The sequence below is a fragment of the Pteronotus mesoamericanus genome, unplaced genomic scaffold (genome assembly GCF_021234165.1).
Source record: "Pteronotus mesoamericanus isolate MK-2021 breed Mesoamerican mustached bat unplaced genomic scaffold, CSHL_Meso_final scaffold_476, whole genome shotgun sequence".
Taxonomy (NCBI): Eukaryota; Metazoa; Chordata; class Mammalia; order Chiroptera; family Mormoopidae; genus Pteronotus; species Pteronotus mesoamericanus.
Window position 1 is genome coordinate 2,567,305 of NW_026555318.1, and position 20,056 is coordinate 2,587,360.

At 48.8% G+C, this 20,056-nt stretch overlaps 1 protein-coding gene across 1 annotated transcript in view; it reads right to left on the reverse strand.

Annotated features, from left to right (window-relative positions):
* Positions 1 to 2,412: 2,412 nt before the first annotated feature.
* Positions 2,413 to 20,056, reverse strand: part of CDK12 (cyclin dependent kinase 12) — a 69,474-nt gene continuing 51,830 nt past the window's right edge. Inside the window, exon 16 of the mRNA XM_054593685.1 lies at positions 2,413 to 2,517. Within this exon, the coding sequence (XP_054449660.1) occupies positions 2,441 to 2,517 (77 nt within the window). The 3' untranslated portion in view covers positions 2,413 to 2,440. The remainder of the gene's footprint in view (positions 2,518 to 20,056) is intronic.

Below are 20,056 nucleotides of genomic sequence, written 5' to 3' on the forward strand. Positions count from 1 at the left end.
GTGAGGCACTGTGCTAAACTAAGCACACTGTCTCCTTGAGGGTAGGGACCCAGTACATGTTTTCTGATAATGAGGAGCTACCTGTTTCCTGGAGAAAGGTAAGGAGGAAAGGGGGCCACAGACAGGCACAGATTCTGCCTCTCTCACCTCCCATGAGCCCCCTCTTCCCTTCGAAATGAAGGCTACCTCTCCCAGATGAGAGGTCTGAGCTTGTCATCTGATGGTCACCAGAGAAGGCACCATACTGTAGCCATGACAATGCACAAAATGAGCTCAGGTGCCCCAGAGTTGCTGTGGGGCTCTATCACCACCACAGCTGACTCAAGGTAGCTGCCAGGAGCTGGGGAGTATCAGTGTATTAGGATTTATGGATAAACCTGGAGCATAGCTCCGGCTAGCAACTTGCAGAAACCAGCTTGCTCCGGTTAGAACAGGGGCCTGGATATGGGAAGGAAGACTGCCCTGCACATGTGAATAATTGCTCTCCATGCATAGGCGATGTGTGAGCTGTGTGTACATGTGATACAGGCACCTCAGCAAGCATCCTGACCTGCACACACAGCTCTGTGCACACATCCCAGTCTGTACAACTGTTGTTGCACGTGAGTGTCTTCATGGAATTCCACCTTACCTCTTCTCTGCTCTGGGCCTTCTCTTCTTGCTTCCCGGTAAAATGGGAAGTGAGATAGGCATAGCTCCCATCACTAGCCCGGCTCCCTCATGGAGAGAGTCTCTGCCTCCATTTTCCCATGACAGCAAGCAGTAGATCCCTCCTTGGTCCTGAGTGGGGGGATCCTAGCCCCTTACTGACATATATGACTCCATCTTGTACCAGTATGCCTGTGCCCTGGGAGCTCCTTCTTCCCCTACTGGGGGCCATGCCTCTCCCTCATCTAGTGTCCAAGTCAAGGAGAGAGCTGGGAGAAAGTGGGGTGATTCTATAGGAGTGGGAGTAGGAAGGGTGGATCAGATACTGTTCGATTTCACCCGGGTCCCTCTGGAGCGCTGCTGCTCATTTAAAATTCCGATTTAAAGCTGAGCGGCTCTTTAAATTTCCACATTAGCATGCCGCCCTGATGCCAGGCCAAGATGTTGGGATGGATTTGGCAGGAACGCCTCTAACAGCGGCAAGCAGCCGCATTTGCCAGCAATAAAACAACGCATGAATAAAAGAAGGCCGGCTTGGCAGCAGCAGCAGCAGCACAGGTAGCTGGGTGAGGCCAGGAGGGGCCCACACGTTTGGGGGCTCAGAGGCATGAAGGCCTGTGCAGGGGCATTCATGAATTCAGGCCTCCGTGTCTGTCTTGGCCCTCACCCTCAACCTGTGCCTGCAGTGGAATCTGGGGTGAGGGCCTAGACGGGATTGGGGTTTCTCCTCTGTGCCTGTCTCATCCCCCTCTCCACAGGGTTATCGTCTTGGAGAAGACAGATGCTGCCTTTGATGAGGACACAAGGACTTGGCCCATAGCCTGAGTTCTCCAGCATCATTAGGGGCCCAGAGAACAGGTAGGGTCAGAGAGAGCAACACTGCCAAGAGTGGATTCCAGATCTAGGACCCCAGATACCTGGGTGCTGAGGGGTACCGTCCAGATAAGGGGACTGGATGAGGGGTAGCTGTGAGGATTGGACTGTGGTGTGAGCTGCATTGGGAAAGATGTTCTGCACTAGGCAGTTGTCTAGAATGGGGAGTGGCCAGGGAGAAGGAGGGGCTGGCCTAACTTTAACTTTCGGTAGACTTGTGAATATCGTTTGAGGTCAAGGGCAGGAAAAGGGTCAGATGGAGGCCTGGGCTGAGGGCTGGCCACTTCCCAGAGATTGTTTGGTCCACTCCTTGCTTCCCAGGACCTAGGGAGTATAGCCCCAAAGACCATGAGGCTGCCGCATCCTGTGTTCCTCTGCACCAATCACCTGGCTGAGGCTCATCACCAGCCTGTCCCTCAAAGAACAAGCAGCCCCGTCCCTCTCTTACCATCTATCCCTCCCACTCGGTCAAACCATCTTCTTCCCTGAAGTCCAGGAGAAGAGGACAGAAGCAGAGGGGAGGCAGCAGATGGTCTCTGCAGTCTCAGCTAAGGTGGAAAAGAAAGACACTTGTCCAATGGAACTCCTCCCTCCAGCTCACGCGTGATTTCAGGACCCTCTATGGGGAGGAGTTATTGGCAATTTGAATTCTCTCAATCCCTGGGGAAGGTGGAAAACAGAGACAGGCAGGGCCAGGCTTTAGCAGGGTAGAGGCCCCATATCCTGGAACTTGGGCTTGTCCTGTCCTGATGGCTTTTTCCAAGGAGAAGACCTCCTAGGCACCCTGTTCCCTGGCCCATACATTGGGAGTGAGTGAGCTCTGGGGTGAGGGAGTGGCTAAAAAGCTGAATGTAGGCAAGAGATTATTTTTTCATTTATTCATTCATTCAACAAATATTTATCAAACAGCTGCTTTATGCTAGGCGCTGTGCTGGGCACTGGGAGCACACTGGTGAACAAGACAGACGTGGTCATTGTCCTTGTGGAACATTCCATCTGGTGGGGAAAATAAGATCATTATTTAAATGGTAGCACAAATAAGTGTGAAATAACTGTTCTAAGTGCCCTGCAAGGGTATATAGTACCATGAAAGTACATGATCAAAGGACTTGGCTGAACCTAAGGAGCTGAGGATGGGCTTGCAAAGGAGACAGAGAAAAAGCAGCCAGAGAAGTAGAATTGGCAGTGACATCATAGAATCAGAGAAGGAGGTGGTCAACTGCGCCGGGAGATGCTGAGAGCTCACGAGACACCTATTCGTCCTGACTCCTCACCTGCTAGTTGTGACTACAAGTATGGAAAGGCTCTGGCATCATGCCTGGCTCACAGTTGGTGCTCTGTAGTGTTAGCTCCCTTTCTCCCCCTCCCCAAGCTAAGCCTCCCTCCAGGGACCCCAGATTTCTGGAACAAAGGAGCTGCTTAGGCTCAGTCTCTTCTGTCAACTCAGGCCCCAAACCCAGCCATCCGGTCCTCAGTGAGGGATTCTGAGCCTCTCCCTGCCTCTCCACATTAGTTCATTCTCATGGGGCTCTACCATTCCCTAATCTAATTCCTCCTTGCATTGGTCTTCTACGAAGAGGAGCTGGGGTCTAGGTCTTGGAGAAAGATACCATCCTGGCTCAACTTCTTGAGCTGAGTCTGAGAAGGAAGAGAGCTGGAATCCTCAGCAGCTCCCAAAGCTGCCCGGGGTGAATCTGAGTGTCTTAGGTAGGGAGAAGAGGAGCAGTGGGAGATGGGGAGGGGGGCTGCCCACCCAAGGCGGCGTAGAGCCCAGAGCCTTTTCCATTGCAGACACCCCATCTGTCTCCCACAGAAGGCTCGGGTTGGAGGGGGTGCTGAGAAGGGGGGTATGAAGGGTGAAATTGCACAGTCTGTGAGCTAGCACGAATGCAGGGAAGGTGCTGACCCAGAAGCATGAAAGGTTCGGGTTGGGATGTTGGCAGGACTTTTGTCTTCACCACTCAGGACTAGAGAGGTCAGAGTTTGGGGACTGGAGGTAGGGAAGATGATGGGGACACTGCATGCTAATTTCCCTAGACAGATCTGTGTTTGATTTTGATTTATAGTTCCCCACCCCACCAACTAGAGGGCAAAGAATCATACCTCTCTAGCTAAAAAACAAATGGCGCTCCTAGCCCAGGGCAAGACTGGAAACATGATTTCCCCGTTCCCAGCAGTCAGACCTTTTCCAGACCTTGAAATAATATTTTAGTTAAATTTGACAGTTTTCAGTGTTTCCTTTTACATATTAAATTTATCCCACAAAAGTCCAAGGAAGTCAACTTTATTATTGATCTGCCGATGAAGCAACAAGGGAAAGATTAATTGAATAATGAAGATCACAGGAGAAGAAGATGAGGGGGCTCAGACCCAGGCCTTCTGACTCCAGTAGGCTGCATGTGGGCCTTCCTTGCTCCTCATTTTCAGTGATACTGTACAGTCTCCACTGCCAGGTCAGCTCTGGAGCTTTCTAGGAGAGAGCTTAGAATTCCTTTCCTGTGACTGAATAACTTTGGGAGACACCCGGGCCTTGTTAGATGTACATCTACACAGCCCCCTCCTGGATACCAACATCCAGACACTAGGAAATTGGACATCCCCAGAGGGACAGACCTCCCACATACAGAAATATGAGAGGGCTCTAGACTGAAAGTTGCTAGGAAGGAGGGGCAGGACAGGGTGTGGGGAATGGAAAATGTCAGTCCAGGAAGCAGTATTTAGGGTGTACCCCAGGTCCCCAAACAGACCCTTGGGAGTCCCTGTAGACATCCTCTCCCCACATTCAAGTTCTAAATATTTTTTTTCCTTTTCTATCTATATACACTTAAAAACATATCATCCCACAGCTTCCCTGTCCAATCCAATCTTTTCTTCCACTTTTCCCTGTTTGGAAGTTCTTCATCAGGTATAACTTTATTTCTTCAGGCTGCAGCTCACTCTCTCTAAAAAGTACTCTAAAACAAGTGCCAAGAGAACCCAATACAGGGCTTCAGTTATTAAATATAAATAGACAGGGGAGGAGAATTGAATATAGAGACAGATATTATATCTCTCAGTCCCTGCAAGTTATTAGGAAGAAGGCACCAGTGGTTGCTAAGCAACAGGTCTCCATAGAGGACAAGGCACTGAGACGAAAAGCCTCCTTTGACTGAATTTTGGGGTGAGAGGGTAGGGAAAGTGGAGGTCAAAGGGCTGCGGTCTGGCAGACAGTGCTGCTGGGAATGGTGGTTTGTCCTCCAAGACCAGCTCTATTCTCAGGGCCTTAGCAAACTCCGCCTTTACAGCCTTTAGGATTGGTGGAAGGAGGCAGGCCTCAGGCAGTCCTCCCTTCCTGCCAGGGGGAGGAAACCTGGTTTCCATAGCAACCTAGAAACAATCCTGGCCTTGTTTCGCTTATGGCTTTTCTGTAGCCCTCTCATGGACTGCTTTCTCTGACACCACCCCCGCCCCCCGCCCCCGTCTCCGCCCGCCCCCAACCTCTGGATTGACGGGGAGGGCCCACAGAAAGGTTAGAGGAAAGGGTGCCACAAAACTGGTCTTACTTCGGCCTAATGTGACCTATTAAGACTCTAAAGGAGCAGTGACTTTTCAGAGGAAAGGGCTTCCAGGTGTCCTCTGACCTCTGCATCTCCTAAGGGGCTGCAAACAGCAGAGCCAAATGGTCGCATCTGATGCAAATCCTGGCCAAGGCTTGCTTTCCAGAGGGCTAGTACAGGCTGGGGTTGAAGGTCAGGAGAGAATAAGGGGGTATGTCTTTGGTGCCCCTTGGCCACCCACACCCCATCCTCTTTGACCTGAAGTCCACTGTTGTCAGCACCCGAGAATGGAGATAGAGAACATTAACTATTGTCAAGTATAAGTGAGTGGCACCGAGGGGCATAATCTGTTTTTCTAATATGACCACAAGCAGAGTGTTAGAAGAATTAGGCCGACAGCTGCTGGTCCCCCCGCCCTGTCTACCCCCCCTCCTCGCTCTCCCTCTCCCTTCCTCCTCGGCGTTTGCACACACCAATGGCAGCCCAGCCCTGCTCGCGATTTCTCTTAATCTTCCTCCGCCATCCTGCGCTCTTTCCGCAGGCGGTGCTGCGAAGCCGGCAGAGCCCCGCGTCACACCTTACTGCTCTCTGAGATTGCTCCACAGAGAGCTCAAGGAGATGGCAATTCGGTGCTGATGCCGGCTGGCAGCAGTTGGAAGTGGGGAAGGAGGAGAGAGAGGGAGGAGGGGAGGAGGGAAAAAGTTGGCACAGAGACCAAGTTTTTCCCTAGAGAGACTGGTTGGGGGCGGGGGGGGGGCACGGCACGAGAGAAGAAGAAAATGACACAGAAGAAAGGAAACAAGGAAAAAGAGGCAGAGAGAGAGAGAGAGAATGAATTAAAGTTCGCTCAGACATCCACATGTGGACACCCCGACCCCGCCTCACTCATGACCCTCTGAAGATCACATCACCCAGTCGGGGTTCCTACCCACACACACACACACACACACACACACACACACACTCTCTCTCTCTCTCTCTCACTCTCTCTCTCTCTCTCTCTCTCTCACACACACACACACACAGCCAACCTGGAAATCAAAGCGGTCCAGGCATGTTGTGTGTATTTGTGCAAGTGTATGTGTGTGTGTATACGCCTGTATGTTGTCTCTGTTTTGGATCGCAGTAGAATGCAGTATGTAAATGAGATGGTTATTACCGCAATGTTCATCAAGCTGAGCCGAGAAGACATTAATAGCCTGATGAATATGCATGTGAATTTGTTAATTAAGTTAATTATTCTGCTGAAAATGCATTCGTCTTCCAAGGACATTTTCCCAATGATTTTTACATGCTCTAGCCATTAGTCATGCTATATTTTATCAGGGAAATGAGTTTGCTTAAGTTGTAAAAGAGAGAGAGAGAGAGAGAGAAAAGAGAGAGAGAGAGAGAGAAAGAAAAAGAGAGAGAGGGAAAAAGGAGGAGAAAAAAATTAAAGAGGAAGGAGGGAAATGTGTTAAAGTTGAGAGTGGGAAGGCATCTGAGGCCGGCCTGAAGTTTGAGGCCCAGCTGGGCTTTTGAAGCCTGCCCTCAATTTTTATGGGTACCTCACTCTACAATTTTTTGCCCTTTTTTTGATGACAAACTTTTTTTTTCCAGTGCCAAATTTCCAACACATTAATTAATTGTTGTAGCCAATTAACTGTAGTTGTGCAAATGAGTTTAGCACTAATTACCATGCAGTGCCTGTAATCACATAAAAAACTTGCTGAGAGAGAGGAGAAAGGAGGAATGGGAAGGGAGTGGTGGCAGGAGAGAAGCGGACCTGGAGTAGAGAAGCAGCCAAAAAAGGAGAGTAAGTAGGGGTCCTGATATTTCCTGGTTAGGAGCCATTTTAGCTTCAAGGGAAGAGGGCTGTCTCCTGACCACATTTAGGACCTCTGGCAGTCAGGAAGTCTCAGTGGGGATAAGAGCTGGTAAAGAATGGTCTCCCTTGTGTCTAACAACTTCCAACCAAAAGACAAGAGATGCAGAATAGTGGTCCCTGGTTTTTTCAACAATGTGTGTTGTTCCTATAAATGCTGAGGGCCTCAGTGTTTATCTGCATGGCTGAAATTACTGGGTAAGGATGGTAGCCGCCACCAAAGAGAACATGTAACATTTTTTGATGGACCAAGGGAGATGGAGAAGAGTGGTGTGTGTGGTCAGCCTGGTTCTGAAGCCATTAGTAGATGGAAAAGATTGTTATGGGTCCACAGTCACTGGAATAGGCCAAGGGAGCAATGGTGACATCAACTATAAAAGAGCGGGTTCCAGCAAGAGGTGGGAGGAGGCAGCCTTTGGCCAGACTCAGCTCCCAGGAGAGGAGCCAAACCTTCTCTCCTGCAAGTTGGCATCTCTACCGTCCATCACGTCTGGGCCAACTCTAGGTTTCCACCTGTCAGCTTCAACCAGTGCCCAGAGGCTGAGGGACAGACCAAATGATTTCTACAACTCCTTCTGACTTGGTTGGAGGGAAAGAGTAGTGGTGAAGTCAGGACTAAACACTAGACTGGCATTTTTGCTTCCACTCGATTTGCCCCCTGTACCATGTTCCAGACACTGAGCCTGCCCAAGGTGCAGTATGTGTGTAAATGAACTGTAGTTGCCCTCACCACAACCAAAAACGAAAAAAGGTGCTGCATCTCCCTTACCCCTCCAGAATAGAGAGCTCACTCTTTGTCATGGGCCTCAATTTCCTTAGACCTGTCAGAGATACATTAAACTTCACATTTCCAAGGAGGACCTTGACCCACTCATTCTCTGATAGACAGCCAAAGGCTGGATCTTCCTTTTCCCATTTCGGGCCTCAGGTCTGTGGGAAGATTGCTTACGGGCTCCATCCACTTCAGCCTTGTTCTTCCCTGATGAAGAGGAAACAATTTCAAGGACACATGCCATGTTCTCCCTGCTCCATGACACTGCTACTCTTGTAATCTATGTACCAAAGTTAGCTGTGAGGACCTGAATTGACCGAGGCTGCTCCAATGCTCTTCCTGCCTCCAACATCTCTCTTCCAACACACCCTTTTCCCAGCAATCTTAAGGTCTCAGAAAGCCTGGTGTAGTGAAAGAGCCCTACTGTCTTAAGTTCCAGGCTCTCCTTTGCCATTTAATAGAATGTGATAGTGAAGAAATCCCTTACTGTGACCCTCAATTTTCCTCATCTATGAAATGGAAATAATAATAGTGCCATGCCCCCTGGCTGGGTAGCTCAGTTGGTTGGAGCATTGTCCCAATTTGTCAAGGTTGTGGGTTCGATCCCTGGTCTGGGCACATGTAAGAGTCAGCCAGTGAGTGCATAGATAGTTGGAGCAGTGGATCAATGTTTCTTACTTCCTTTCTCTCTCTGTAAAAAAAAAAAATCAATAAACTATTTAAAAAAATAATGCAGTGCCATGACTGAAAGATTAAGAAACTTAATAACTGTGAATATAGCCCTGGTTAGCATGGGTCAGTTGGCTGAGCATCATCTGGCAAAGCCGAAGGTTGCTAGTCTGATTCCCAGTCAGGGCACATGTCTGGGTTGTGGGCCTGGTCCCTGGTTGCGGCACATGTGAGAGGCAACTGATTGATATTTCTCTCACACATTGATGTTTTTCTCCCTCTCTTTCTCCCTACCTTCCTCTCTCTCCAAAATAAATAAATAATAGTTATTAAAACTGTGAATATAAAGCACTCAGCACATCAAGTGAAATGAGGTACTTCATTAATTACTAGTAAGTACAAAGTGAAAGTACAAAGTATTCTTTAACAGGTGAATGGTTAAACTGCGGTACATCCATACCAGGGAATAAATAAAAGAACCAAACTATTGGTACATACAAAAACTTGGATGCATATCCAGGGAATTATGCTGAGTGGAAAAAGTGAATCCTAAAAAGTTGCATAGTATATGACTCCATTTTTGAAATGGTAAAATTTTAGAAGTGGAAGATAGATTAGTGGTTGCGAAGGGTTAAGGAGGGGGTTACATAGGCATGATTATAAAATGGAAACATGAGCAACCCTTGTGATATGGGAATTATTCAGTGCCTTGGCTGTAGTTGTGGCTATACAAATTTATACAGGTAATAAAACTGCATATAACGTTACACACACAAACAAGTAAAACTGGGGAAATCTAAACAAGATTGGTGAACTGTATCAATGACAATACTCTGGTTGTGATATACTGTAGTATTGTAAAATGTCACTATTGGGTTAAAGTAAGCAAAATGTACAAGGGATCTCTGTATTATTTCTTATAACTGCATGTGAGTCTACAATTACCTCACTTTTAAAAAAAGCCTATGATAAGATTATTAATGTCTCTGCTGGGTATAAAAGGGAGAAAGGGCTGTCCTTGTGTTTCCATTCCAGAATTCCAAAGAGAAAGATTAAAAAATATTGTTCTCATTAGGGTACATCAATAAAATGATCATAACCATGGGGGTGAATATTTACATCTGTTGACCAAATAATTTCATTTCTTGGAATTTATTATAAAAATGCATGAAGTTTTATGTGTTAGAATGTTTGTTGTGGTATCATTTAAAACAGTAAAACTATCTAAAGAATTAAAAATAGGACATGAGCCTTATAAATCATGGCATATCTAGGTGATTAAATATTCTATGGACTTTACACACACTTGAAATACACCCAGCACAATGTAGGCACTCAATAAATGGTAGATCATTTTACTAGGATGTTCTGGGTATCAAGAGCTAATGTAGGTAAATGTACTTGACAACTGTAAAGTGCCTGGCAAATGTGAGCTATTTGAATGGCTGCCTCTCCAAGCTTCCCTAGATGAAGCTGTACTTCTAGGCAGAACACTGCCTAAGGTGCTCCTCACTTGAGAAGAATGAGAATGGGGGAACTGGGCTATTGGGGAGTATGAGTTAAGGGATTCAGGGCTATTTCCTTTTCAGGAGACTGTCACACCCAAGTCTATACCATAAAGAAAACTATGACCATTCTCCCTTACATATGCATATACACATATTTGGACTATAATTTCAGGGGACTAATGGAGTCTTTGAGGCAAAGTCAGCCCTGCTAACTTCATTAAAGTAACAGACTTTATTGTATCAACCCCTGCTGACTGAGCACCTACTGAGTACCAGGCACTGTCCTAGGTGCTTTACAAACATTATTCCACTAAATTCTCTCCGCAACCTTAAAAGGTTGTTCTCTGCATTTCAGACAAGGAAAGCAGTGCTCAAAGAGGTTAAGTGACTCACCAAGGTAGCACAGCTGATAAATGGCAGTGCTAGCACTGGAACCCACTTTCAGAGGAGGGGCGCACTGTGCGAAGCCTGCACTGAGGCCCACATCTAGAGGAGCCCCAGAAAAGTAACCCTGTCCTTTCAATGCCACTTGCGTAGGTACAAACTTAAATCCATCCCAGGCAGAAGCAAAATCTCTGAAGAAAAGCAGGCCCATTCTGAAGTCTTGTATCCCATGAGCTTTTCCCATATGACTAACCTCTATCCTTTATGCTAAAATCTGATCCTTTTTCCTCTCGTTAGCAGTAGAGATGGTGAGTATAGGTGTCCCTCCAGGAAAAGTCCTAGGTGAGGAGGGGCTAGAGGAGCTTCCCCTTCCTCAGTTCTGCTGAGGCCATGACTAGAGCACTTCAGTCCCTTGGTCTCTTGGATCTGCTCCAAGGTTATCAAACCAAAGATGAGCAGCAGAAAATGGACCAGAAAGAAAAGCAGAAAGAAACAGCCTAACCAGACCAAGGAGACAAGCTTAGAGGATGGCCCAGAAGTCCCCTGGGGCCTTAGTGCCAGGTTCAGGGTGAAGTTAAAGTGGACAGTTTTTCCCATCAGGCTCAGCAGTTAGCTTCATGTTTGACATCTACCCACCTGTGAAGGTCTGGCCAACATTCCTCATGCCAGAGCTTCTTGTCTGTCTTGAAATGACATCTCTACAGAAAGGCAGGGGCTGGGGGTTCTGCCACTCAGTGTTTATTCCTCCTGTTTCAGTACTACCTTGCTAGACTTGCTCAGGACCAAGGCAGTTCAATTGGGGGCCTCAGAGATGCCCAGGGAAGAGAATAATCATGTGAGGAGAATGTTGGGATCCCAAAGCTAGGTCCAAACCTTTTTCTCTCAACACGAGAGCTGGGAGGGCAACTGGGGCCTGAGTCTGGACACTAGACTGGGGAAGGGAAGTATTGTCCCTCCCTCCCTCCATCCTTCCCCTTCCATATACTATTCTATCCAATTCTGCTGGGGCCCAAGCATGCCCACTGCTCCCTTTGATGTCCCTCACCACCTACCCTATGGATAGGAGAGGGTTAAAGGTATGGTATGGGCAAGCTATAAATTTCCCATCAGTGTGGGGAGAGTAGGATTGTTGGCAGGGAGGGGGCTGGGCTAGGGGGGAGGGGGAGCTGGGAAAAAGCCAGGAGGTTGTCTCTAGGTAACAATAAACACTGCAAGCAAGGAGCAGCTGTTACACTTACTCTCTCTGCATCACAATGCTGAAATAACACTAATAAACCAGTGTGCCCAATGCACGGGCATACACGCATTCAGGGCCGGGCTCCACAACACCCCTAGGGCTGCACTCTGCTTTGGATCAGGGCCCTTGGTACCAGTGGACATACCAGTCTTGGCCTAGCTATACTTGTGGGGAGGAAGAGGGTTGACGAGTCAGCCTCAGTCAGAGTGGCAGTCTCAGAGTCAGGAGTGGCAGAGGCTGAGGATCCTGGGTTCAGATCCTGATAGCATTCACTGGTGGAAAGAGTTCAAATGGCGTAACTCTTATCTGGGTGTTGGGAGGAAAGAAGGACAGCGAGAGAGAGAAAAGTACAGGGACAAACAACTACTTACCATGTCTTCTCAGATTGGAAGGAATGAAATGGCCAGGAGTGGAGTTGGTTGAAGGGACATGGAAGAAAAGGAGGGCCAAGGAGAGTTTGAGAAAGAGGAGAAGCATGTGGTATTGAGGAGTGATTCTTGTATTTCTCACTCACTCACTCATTCACTTACTTTAACGTCGAGCCGCACCTGGTGCACTCCCTTACAGCACTACCTTTATACCCGAGCCAGGTGATTACTGCTTCAGGACAGTACCGAGCTTTATTATGGATGTTCCAGCAGGGGCCCCTGGGCTCCTGGTGCTGTCAGGGAGAGCTGGGGGCGTGGAGCTGGTCCCATGTTTCTACATGAAGACAGGTGATCTATCCCTTTCTCCAACCAAAACCGTCTCTGAGTCTCCAGTTGCATCCCAGGAGAAGGCGCCTCACCTCAGCTGCAGAGCAGAGCCACCAGCAATGAAAGGCATAGAAATAGGCAAATGAGTATGCAAACTCTGTTGAAGAAGTCCCCTCCTCTTAGCCCATCCTTCTCTGAGTTTAGAGGGAGGATATTTATTATTATGTATTGGGATACACTGGTATCCAAGATCCCTGCTTCCCTTTCCTGAAACAAGGAGGCCCTTGGGACTGTGGTCAAAGATGTAAATGGTTCTCTTGGTCCATCTTCTGGCCCTTTGCTGCTGGTGTGATCTCGGATATGGCACCCTACCATCCCCCTGATTCAGAAAGTATAGAGAGGATGTGCCCTGCCCACCTGGCCTGTAAGGCAGGAGAAAATCAGCACCATTGACGATCTATGGAGCCTATTTCCAGGGAAGAGGGTATAGAGACCAAGTGGTCCTATAATAATGGCTTTTTTGAAGATTTTATTTCTTTTCGGGGAGGGAGGAAGGGAGAAAGAGGGGAGAGTAACATCGATGTGAGAGAGAAACATAGATCAGTTGCACACCCCCAACCGGAGACCTGGCCCGAAACCCAAGCATGTGCCCTGACCAGGAGTTGAACCAGCAATCTTTCGTTTCACAGGTCAATGCTCAATCCACAGAGCCACACAAGCCAGGGTTTGTTTGTTTGTTTGTTTTAAATTCCTAAGTCATGTGATGTCAGCTGGGTACCCAGAGCTCTGAGCAGGCGAGTGAGGGCAGGGAGAAGTAGCTGTATCTGCCTGGAAAGCCCCTCTTCTGGAAGGTGCCCAGGAGCACTGAGCTCCCCCGCACATGTGGATGCTCAGTATCTCCTGTGCAGCCAATGGTTACAGTAGGAGTAAGAATAACTGGCCTCTCCTCTCTTCACTGGAAAGCCTCTCACTGGGATGCTCAGCCTCCCCTGTTCTTCCCATTTCCCTCTCTTCTTTCATAGCTAGGGCCTCTCTTTGCCCCACAATCCAGATAAGAGACCTTCATCCACAGAATTCAAAGTGGGGAGAAATGGGCAAAAGAAGGCTCTAAAAGGCCTGGACCACCCTTCCCCTCTGCTGTTTTCATGAGCCACCCCCAGCTGCTATGAGTCACCAAAACCTTGAGCTCAGCTGAGCTGCCAGCAGCATTCTCCCTCCCCCTTCCTCCAGCCAAGCAAATATACTCAAAGGGCCCCAGAGCCCACCATCTTCCTACTCGCAGGGCCAGATCCCCCTTCTTTATTTCTAGGAATCTGCAACACACACACATTGAGAAGGGAGAGCAAAGGAGTGCAAGAGATCCCGGCATGTACTCTGTGCAGAGCAGAGAGCCGGCTGCCTGCACAGAGAATGGGATAGCCAGCCAGGAGATCTGGTGCGGTTGGCCATACAGCCTTGTCAGTGTGTGAGAGGGGGCGCAGGAAAGAATGGGGTAAGGAGGCTGTTTCAGGAGCAGTTCCTGGATCCCTCTTTGGTCAGTTTCTTTTCCTTGACCTCTCTCTCTGGGTACTGATGGACACATGACATGGCCACCTCTGAGGTGCCTTCCTTCCCCTCCTCCATGGCTGTGGGAACTAGAGAGCGAATCTGCATGACAGCCTTTCAGGTGTCAGAGTGAGAGGCTCAGATATCCAGATCTCACTCCATCTGGTGGGGCGCACTGAGGGGACACATTGAGGGAAGAGGAAAAGCTAAACACTGGACCAGTATTGAGCTCCTCAATAGCTTTCTGTTCTCCAGAGTGCAGGAGATTCTGGGTGCTGCTACCTCTGTACTACTTCAAGTCTATCCCTCTTTCGCTGCAAAGGCTCAGGGTTTCTTCTGGACTCCAGAGCAGGCTGCAGGCTTTGACTCCAGAGATGAATATCTGGGACCCTTGGCTGAACCTTGGTAATATGAGGCAAGGTTGGGGGAAGGGAGGCTCTGTTCCTTAGAGAAATATCCAGAATCAAGACTGAATGCTTTAAGGGCCTTTTAGCCCCTCCAATATGCCTCCACTGTTGGAGTAGTGGTGGAAAAAGAGTAAGAAAGAGGGTCTATGAAAGCCTGACATCTTCTACTCTCCTTCTTTTTTTAATCCTTACCCAAGGATATGTTTATGATCTTAGAGAGAAAAAGGGGGTGGGGTGGGGGTGGGGGGAGAGAGAGAGAGAGAGAGAGAGAGAGAGAGAAACACTGATGTGCCATAACCAGGAACTGAACCTGCAACCTTTTGGTGTACGGGTCAACACTCTGACCAACTGAGCCACCCGGCCAGGGCTCCCCCTCCTTCTTTACTGCATACTCTTCTCCACTGCTCTGTGTTTCAGAGGAGAAACAGAGGCTCTGTAAAAAGGAGCCATCTAATAAATCCCCTCAAAATATTCAATGTGAACAGCCTGTGCTATGTTAGGCAGCCATCCCCACAGGTGGGACTACAGGCCTCTCAGTTCCCAGATTTCCTCTATCTTCTCCTCACTTTCAGGCTTCTTCCTGATCTCCCCTGACAGGAGAATCTTCCAACTCCCCAGCACAGTTCTCCTACCCTACACCTCAACCCCTGCAGGCTCTCAGAAGCAGTGGGGGAGCTAGAAGGATTCTTTCCAGACTGTTTTGGGGGATGCAAGGGGCCCTTCTCATCTTGTCAGCAGTAAAGAAGGCAGAGAATCAGACAGCCAAGGAGATGACCCTGAGGGTCTAAGGACAGAGTAGGGTGAGGCTGGGGACACTTAGGCACGTCCTGCTCTTGACCAGGGCTCTGAGGATATAAAATGGGGTATTAAGATGACGGAGAAGACAATTCTGGGAGTGGGGGAGAGAAAGTGTTTGGGGGCTGGAGAGTGACAAAGTTTCCACCCACTCTGTTTTCCAAGCTCTCTGCCCATCCTTGCCCTCACCCCAACTTAGTCTCATAAAGCACAGAACAAAGAATGTTAAATTGTTTGAGGAAGGAAGGTGATGCCAGGAAATGCCACCTTTGGCAACCTGGTGGGAAAGTCCCTTTTCTTCCTTCTCTCTCTTCTTAACTGTAGTGTCTGAATAGTGAAGGAAGCAGGGGGTGGGGATGAGGACAGCAGGAAACGTGCCCTTCACCCCAGCGTGCACCAACACCACATGCAGCAGATGGGGCCTGGCTGAGAGCTCTGGGGCAGTGGCACCACATGGACACAGGGGCATTTCTGACTCAGCTTTCAGAGCCTGTTTTGTTTCCATCTCTGCTCTCTGCTTAGATATGGACACCAGGTATAAGACCACTCCTTACTATATTTTTTGGCTTAATTTTTTCTAGTAGCTTACATTACAGCAGGGAAACCTGTGATAAAAATCTCAGAAAAGCTCAATATTTAGTCATCATTGGGGGATTTATTTCTAGGTTAAGGAACTGGGGTAGTTGGTGTATCTCCTTCTCTGTGGACCTTATAAAATATGGTAAAATCCCATGGGAGTGGGGGTGGGGTTGGAACTGTCTGCCTAGAAGCAAGGACATGGATGAGATAATCTTTGGAACAGAGAGTGTAAGAGAAATGTTCCCTCAGCAGTGCACCTGCCTGACTCCCCTGAGTTGTTTCCAAGACTCAGGGGCCAGAGACATGAGGCTCCAAGCAGCAGAGAATAATATCCTGCCGACACTCTTCCCTTGACTTTCCTCTCCACAACCTATCTACTTACCTTCCCCTGTGTTCCCAGGAATTCTTCAAATTCAGAAATACAAAGCAACACCAGGAGAGAATTCAACTGATTTCTCATTTCTGGGTCTCCTTTTCCATGTCTGTAAAATGAAGGGTTCAGCAAGATGAGCTCCGAGTTCTCTTCCTTGTAACACTGAGGTTCTATGATTCATAGCCCAAAGGCACCAGACCTCATTTCCATGCTGTTCTGCAAATAATCTCCATGGCACTTATTTTATGTCTAAACATACAGAAATATCTCTGAACCCTGCCCTCCTCTCTCTCACCACAGTCTCTGGTTCCATGGTCCTTAGCTCTTGTTCTCTCTCTTCGAACCTCTGTTCCTGTCTTCCTTTCACTTCATTTTATAGAACTCACTGGGACAAGCTCAACTTGTCAAAACCCCAGGAGCAAGAAAATAGCCTTACCTAATATCCTGGCTGCAATTTTGGGCCTCAGACCTGAGTCAACCGGTAAAGCTCCATCCTTTTTGGAGATCCTGGCAGTTGGGGGTAAATCCTGGCACCTCTTCTCAGTGCTTCCCCTCCTCCTCCACCTCACTATTCTCCATGCCAGAACGCAAAGTGGCCAGTGATTGATGGGCCTGGGTTCCCAGTAACCGCACCCAGTGGCCCAATCCTCCTCCTTTTCCCAATCCCTCCCCTGTCCCTATTCAGAGATCAGATTGTCTCATGTTGGTCCCTGAGGTCCCATTAATTAAAAATACATCCAATTAAATGGCAGGTGAAAACGTGCTATTGGAGCTCTCCACCCCCCTTGCCCCAGCTTGGTCCCCCTACCGCCCCCCTTAAGGCTCAGCTGTGCTTTGAGCTGAGAAAAAAAGAGAGAGAGAGAGAGAGAGGGAGAGAGAGGAAGAAAGAGGGAGAGAGAAGAGGAATACATAGGGGTGGGGGTATGGAGGTAGGGGGTTGCTATTTGAACCTCTGCCAGGGTAGCATGTGCCAGCCTGGAAGGGTGGCACTGTGCCCTGGTGTCTAATTTCTGGAGGTGTGAGTCAGCTGGGTACCCACTTCCATTTCCCTTAAAGGGGCAGAGGGAAGTCAAAGGGCATGGCTAGCTGTGCTGCCCTCCTCCTGGGCTTGGTGGTGAAGGGCAGAAGTGTAAATGGTAGAGGGCCCTTAGGTGGGAGTGTGATGTTCAGGGGTTGGGAAAATCTGCGGTCTCCATTCTTGGCATATCACTGCTCTTCCCCACACTGCAAAGAAGATAAAAAAGAGACGGCTGGGACCCAGGTGGCAGGGCATGGCAATGTTCCCAAGCCAGGCTGGGCCTATCCCTGCCCACAGGAAAACTGAGAAAAGAATGGAGGGAGGGAGGAAGGAAGGAGCCATAATTTGGATAGGAGGAAATGGGTCAGATAAGATAAAATATACAAGGGTAAATGTTTGTATTGGCACTACATCCCCCAGCACCTTATAGGTAAGAGGGTCTAGAAAGACTTGTTCAGTTTGCCCTTTCTCTAGACAAAAAGAAACAGCAGTAGTGTGAAGTCACCTTGACCTGGCTGCCTGGCAGGCGGTGAGAAGGGTATCTCCCTTGATGAGCGCTGATAACTCTCATTCTCCTCCACATGTACTATGTCGCCAGCATTTTGTCAGCACCTGCCCCCACCCCTACCACTCCTGGTAAAGTCCTCAGGCAATGCAAAGCCAATGGGCACTGAGAGCTGTTGGGAAAGGAGCTAGAAAAGAAGGGGTGACTAAGGGTGGCACTTAGAATCCAAGCAGGAATGGGGGTGGTTTGCCGACCCAGGGCCCCTGCCTGGCCTCCTTGGCAGCCTCAGTACCTCCGCACTTCACTTTAACGCTAATTGGAGATTTTAATCTGCGCTGCTGCTCTGCTCGGGGTGCTGGGGGGAGCGCCAGCTGTGCAGTAATTCCAGCAGCACCGACTGTTTAATCAAGCTGTCCTCCTGGGGAGGGGCCCTCGGGCATGGGGGTAGGAGGGAGGAGGAGAACCTCTGTCATCTCCCTTAGCCGGTTCAGCCTGGAAGGCTCATGGAGACTGAGGATCAATTATGGGGTACCTCATCCCCATAAGGGCCCCATGGCCACTTGAATCCCTGGAAGACATTACACGGTATGAGGTCAGTGTGAGGCTTGTGTGCCAAAGCAGCCTTCCTCCCCATCCTGCTTCCTGACACCTTTTTCGGCTCACAGCCCTGGGGTGTCCGGGGGTGTCCTCCCACCACTCAGGCTGTAGATATCTACTAGGTCATCGTGAGTTCTGCAGGTCTGTGTTGGGGACACAGAAGGCTGAACTTTCCCATTCTTTGTCTTCTCTGTCCTTTCTCCAACACATTCTCACTAACGAAGATACTTCTCTTAAAACAATTAAGAGATTTTTTTTCCTCTGAAAAGCACAGGTACCCCCACCCTCTGGGTTAAAAAGTGAGTCTTAGAGGCAGGGACACAGTGGAGTGCACAGCTGGAGGCTACCACACCCTGAGGGAGAGAAGCACCTGTGTAAGGTGTTCAGTGCCTAGAGCTAGGGGGGTTCCCAAGTTCAGTTCGGAACATACTGAGATATCAGGCCACTAGGGCAAAGTATTCAGGGTTTCAGGCCATTTTTAAGGAAGAAAAAGTGGTACTAGTTATTTTTTGGGGGCTTCTTAGGTCCCAGCCTCAGGCTCTCTTGGGGTCTTTCTGACCTCTGTCTTAGGAAAAGGTGCCCCCAGTTGCCCAAACTCTAGGTGCTAAGGGGCAGTTTTAATTGGTCAGCAGCACCCTCGTGTGGCAGAAACCAAGACTGCAGCTGTCCAAGTGGCCGAGCGGCTTTGAGGGATCAGCCAGGTTGACAGACAGGTGGGCAGGGTTGCAAATGTTAGTGCTCTCTGTGCCTCAGACTTACTGCTTGACCACTTCCAGGGGGATTTCCTGCTTTCTAACAACTGCCTATCCCTCCATCCACCTCATCTTAACTCCAACTCAAGGTTAGTGCCTGTCAGGAGAAGAAGCACCTTACCCAGAGTTGGCACTTGTTTAAGCCTGCTGCTAGTTCTGTCTGGATTGCAGGCATGAAAGGGCCACTGCTGAGAGAAGAGGCCTAAGGTCAAAAGGTAAGCTTATGTCACCTCCAATGGCAGGAGAGACTCTGGCACCTCTGCCAACTCTCTACAGGCGCCAGACAATACCTGCCATCTGAGCTCAAGACAGAGTATCACCTAGAGGTGGGTTCTGCCCTACAACAATCCATTCTCCACTCTCTGGAGAGGTCTGGGAATGAATAGGGACAGACACTTCAGAGTCTGAGATCCTTGTCCTTGGGAATGGACACCAGATAAAACACCTTTCCTCAAGAGATCCAGATACTCTATAAGGATTCCACGCCACTGGGCAGAGTGCACATCTGGGGCTTCAGACTTCTAGCCCAAAGAGAAGGGCTGCCTGTCATTAGATCCTTCCCCTCCGGTGTAAAATACCATCTGTTTACTGGCCACTTCTTCCCGTATCCACTAAATGGGAAAAATGTTTCTGAACTACAGAAAAGGGTGTGGAGATTTAACATCAGGAAGTTCTCACTAAAAGATTAGTGCTGGAAGTTACCAAGGCAGAGAGCTGTGTCACCGAGGCCTTCCTCTCGTTGAAGATATTTAACAGAGAGAAATACTCCCAGAGAGAAATATGATCCTGCTTGGGGTTGGTGGGTAGGGAGAGGAGCACAACCACCTGGCAGCAAGAAGGGCAGGGGTGAGTATAGAGTCTGGTTACTTGCCCAGTTCTGGGCATTGAGGATAGAGAAGCAGCCTGTAGGTCTCTATTTCTGGTGTCTAGCACAGTGTTTGGATGGGTGGATCTTCCATCTAACCTGGAAAGGAGGTGGAGAAGCTGATGAAACATAGTAAAAAGGGATAGTACTGCCCTATCCTGACTTAGGATAAAGGAAAATAGCTTCTTGAGGAAAACAAGGCTATGTGTATGTATGAGGTGGTAGGTGAGTGTGGCAGATACTATAGAGGAGAGGCTGAGAGTAACCCATATCAGCATCCCACCATAGAGAAATATCCATTAGAACAGCTGGCCAAGAGGAAAGAACGGGAATGAAATGACTGCCAATGCTTATAAAGGGGGTTACCCACAGTAGCCGGGGGCGGGGGATTGTTAGCCAGGAGGGTCAAATAAAAAGCTAAAGAACAACCTCTG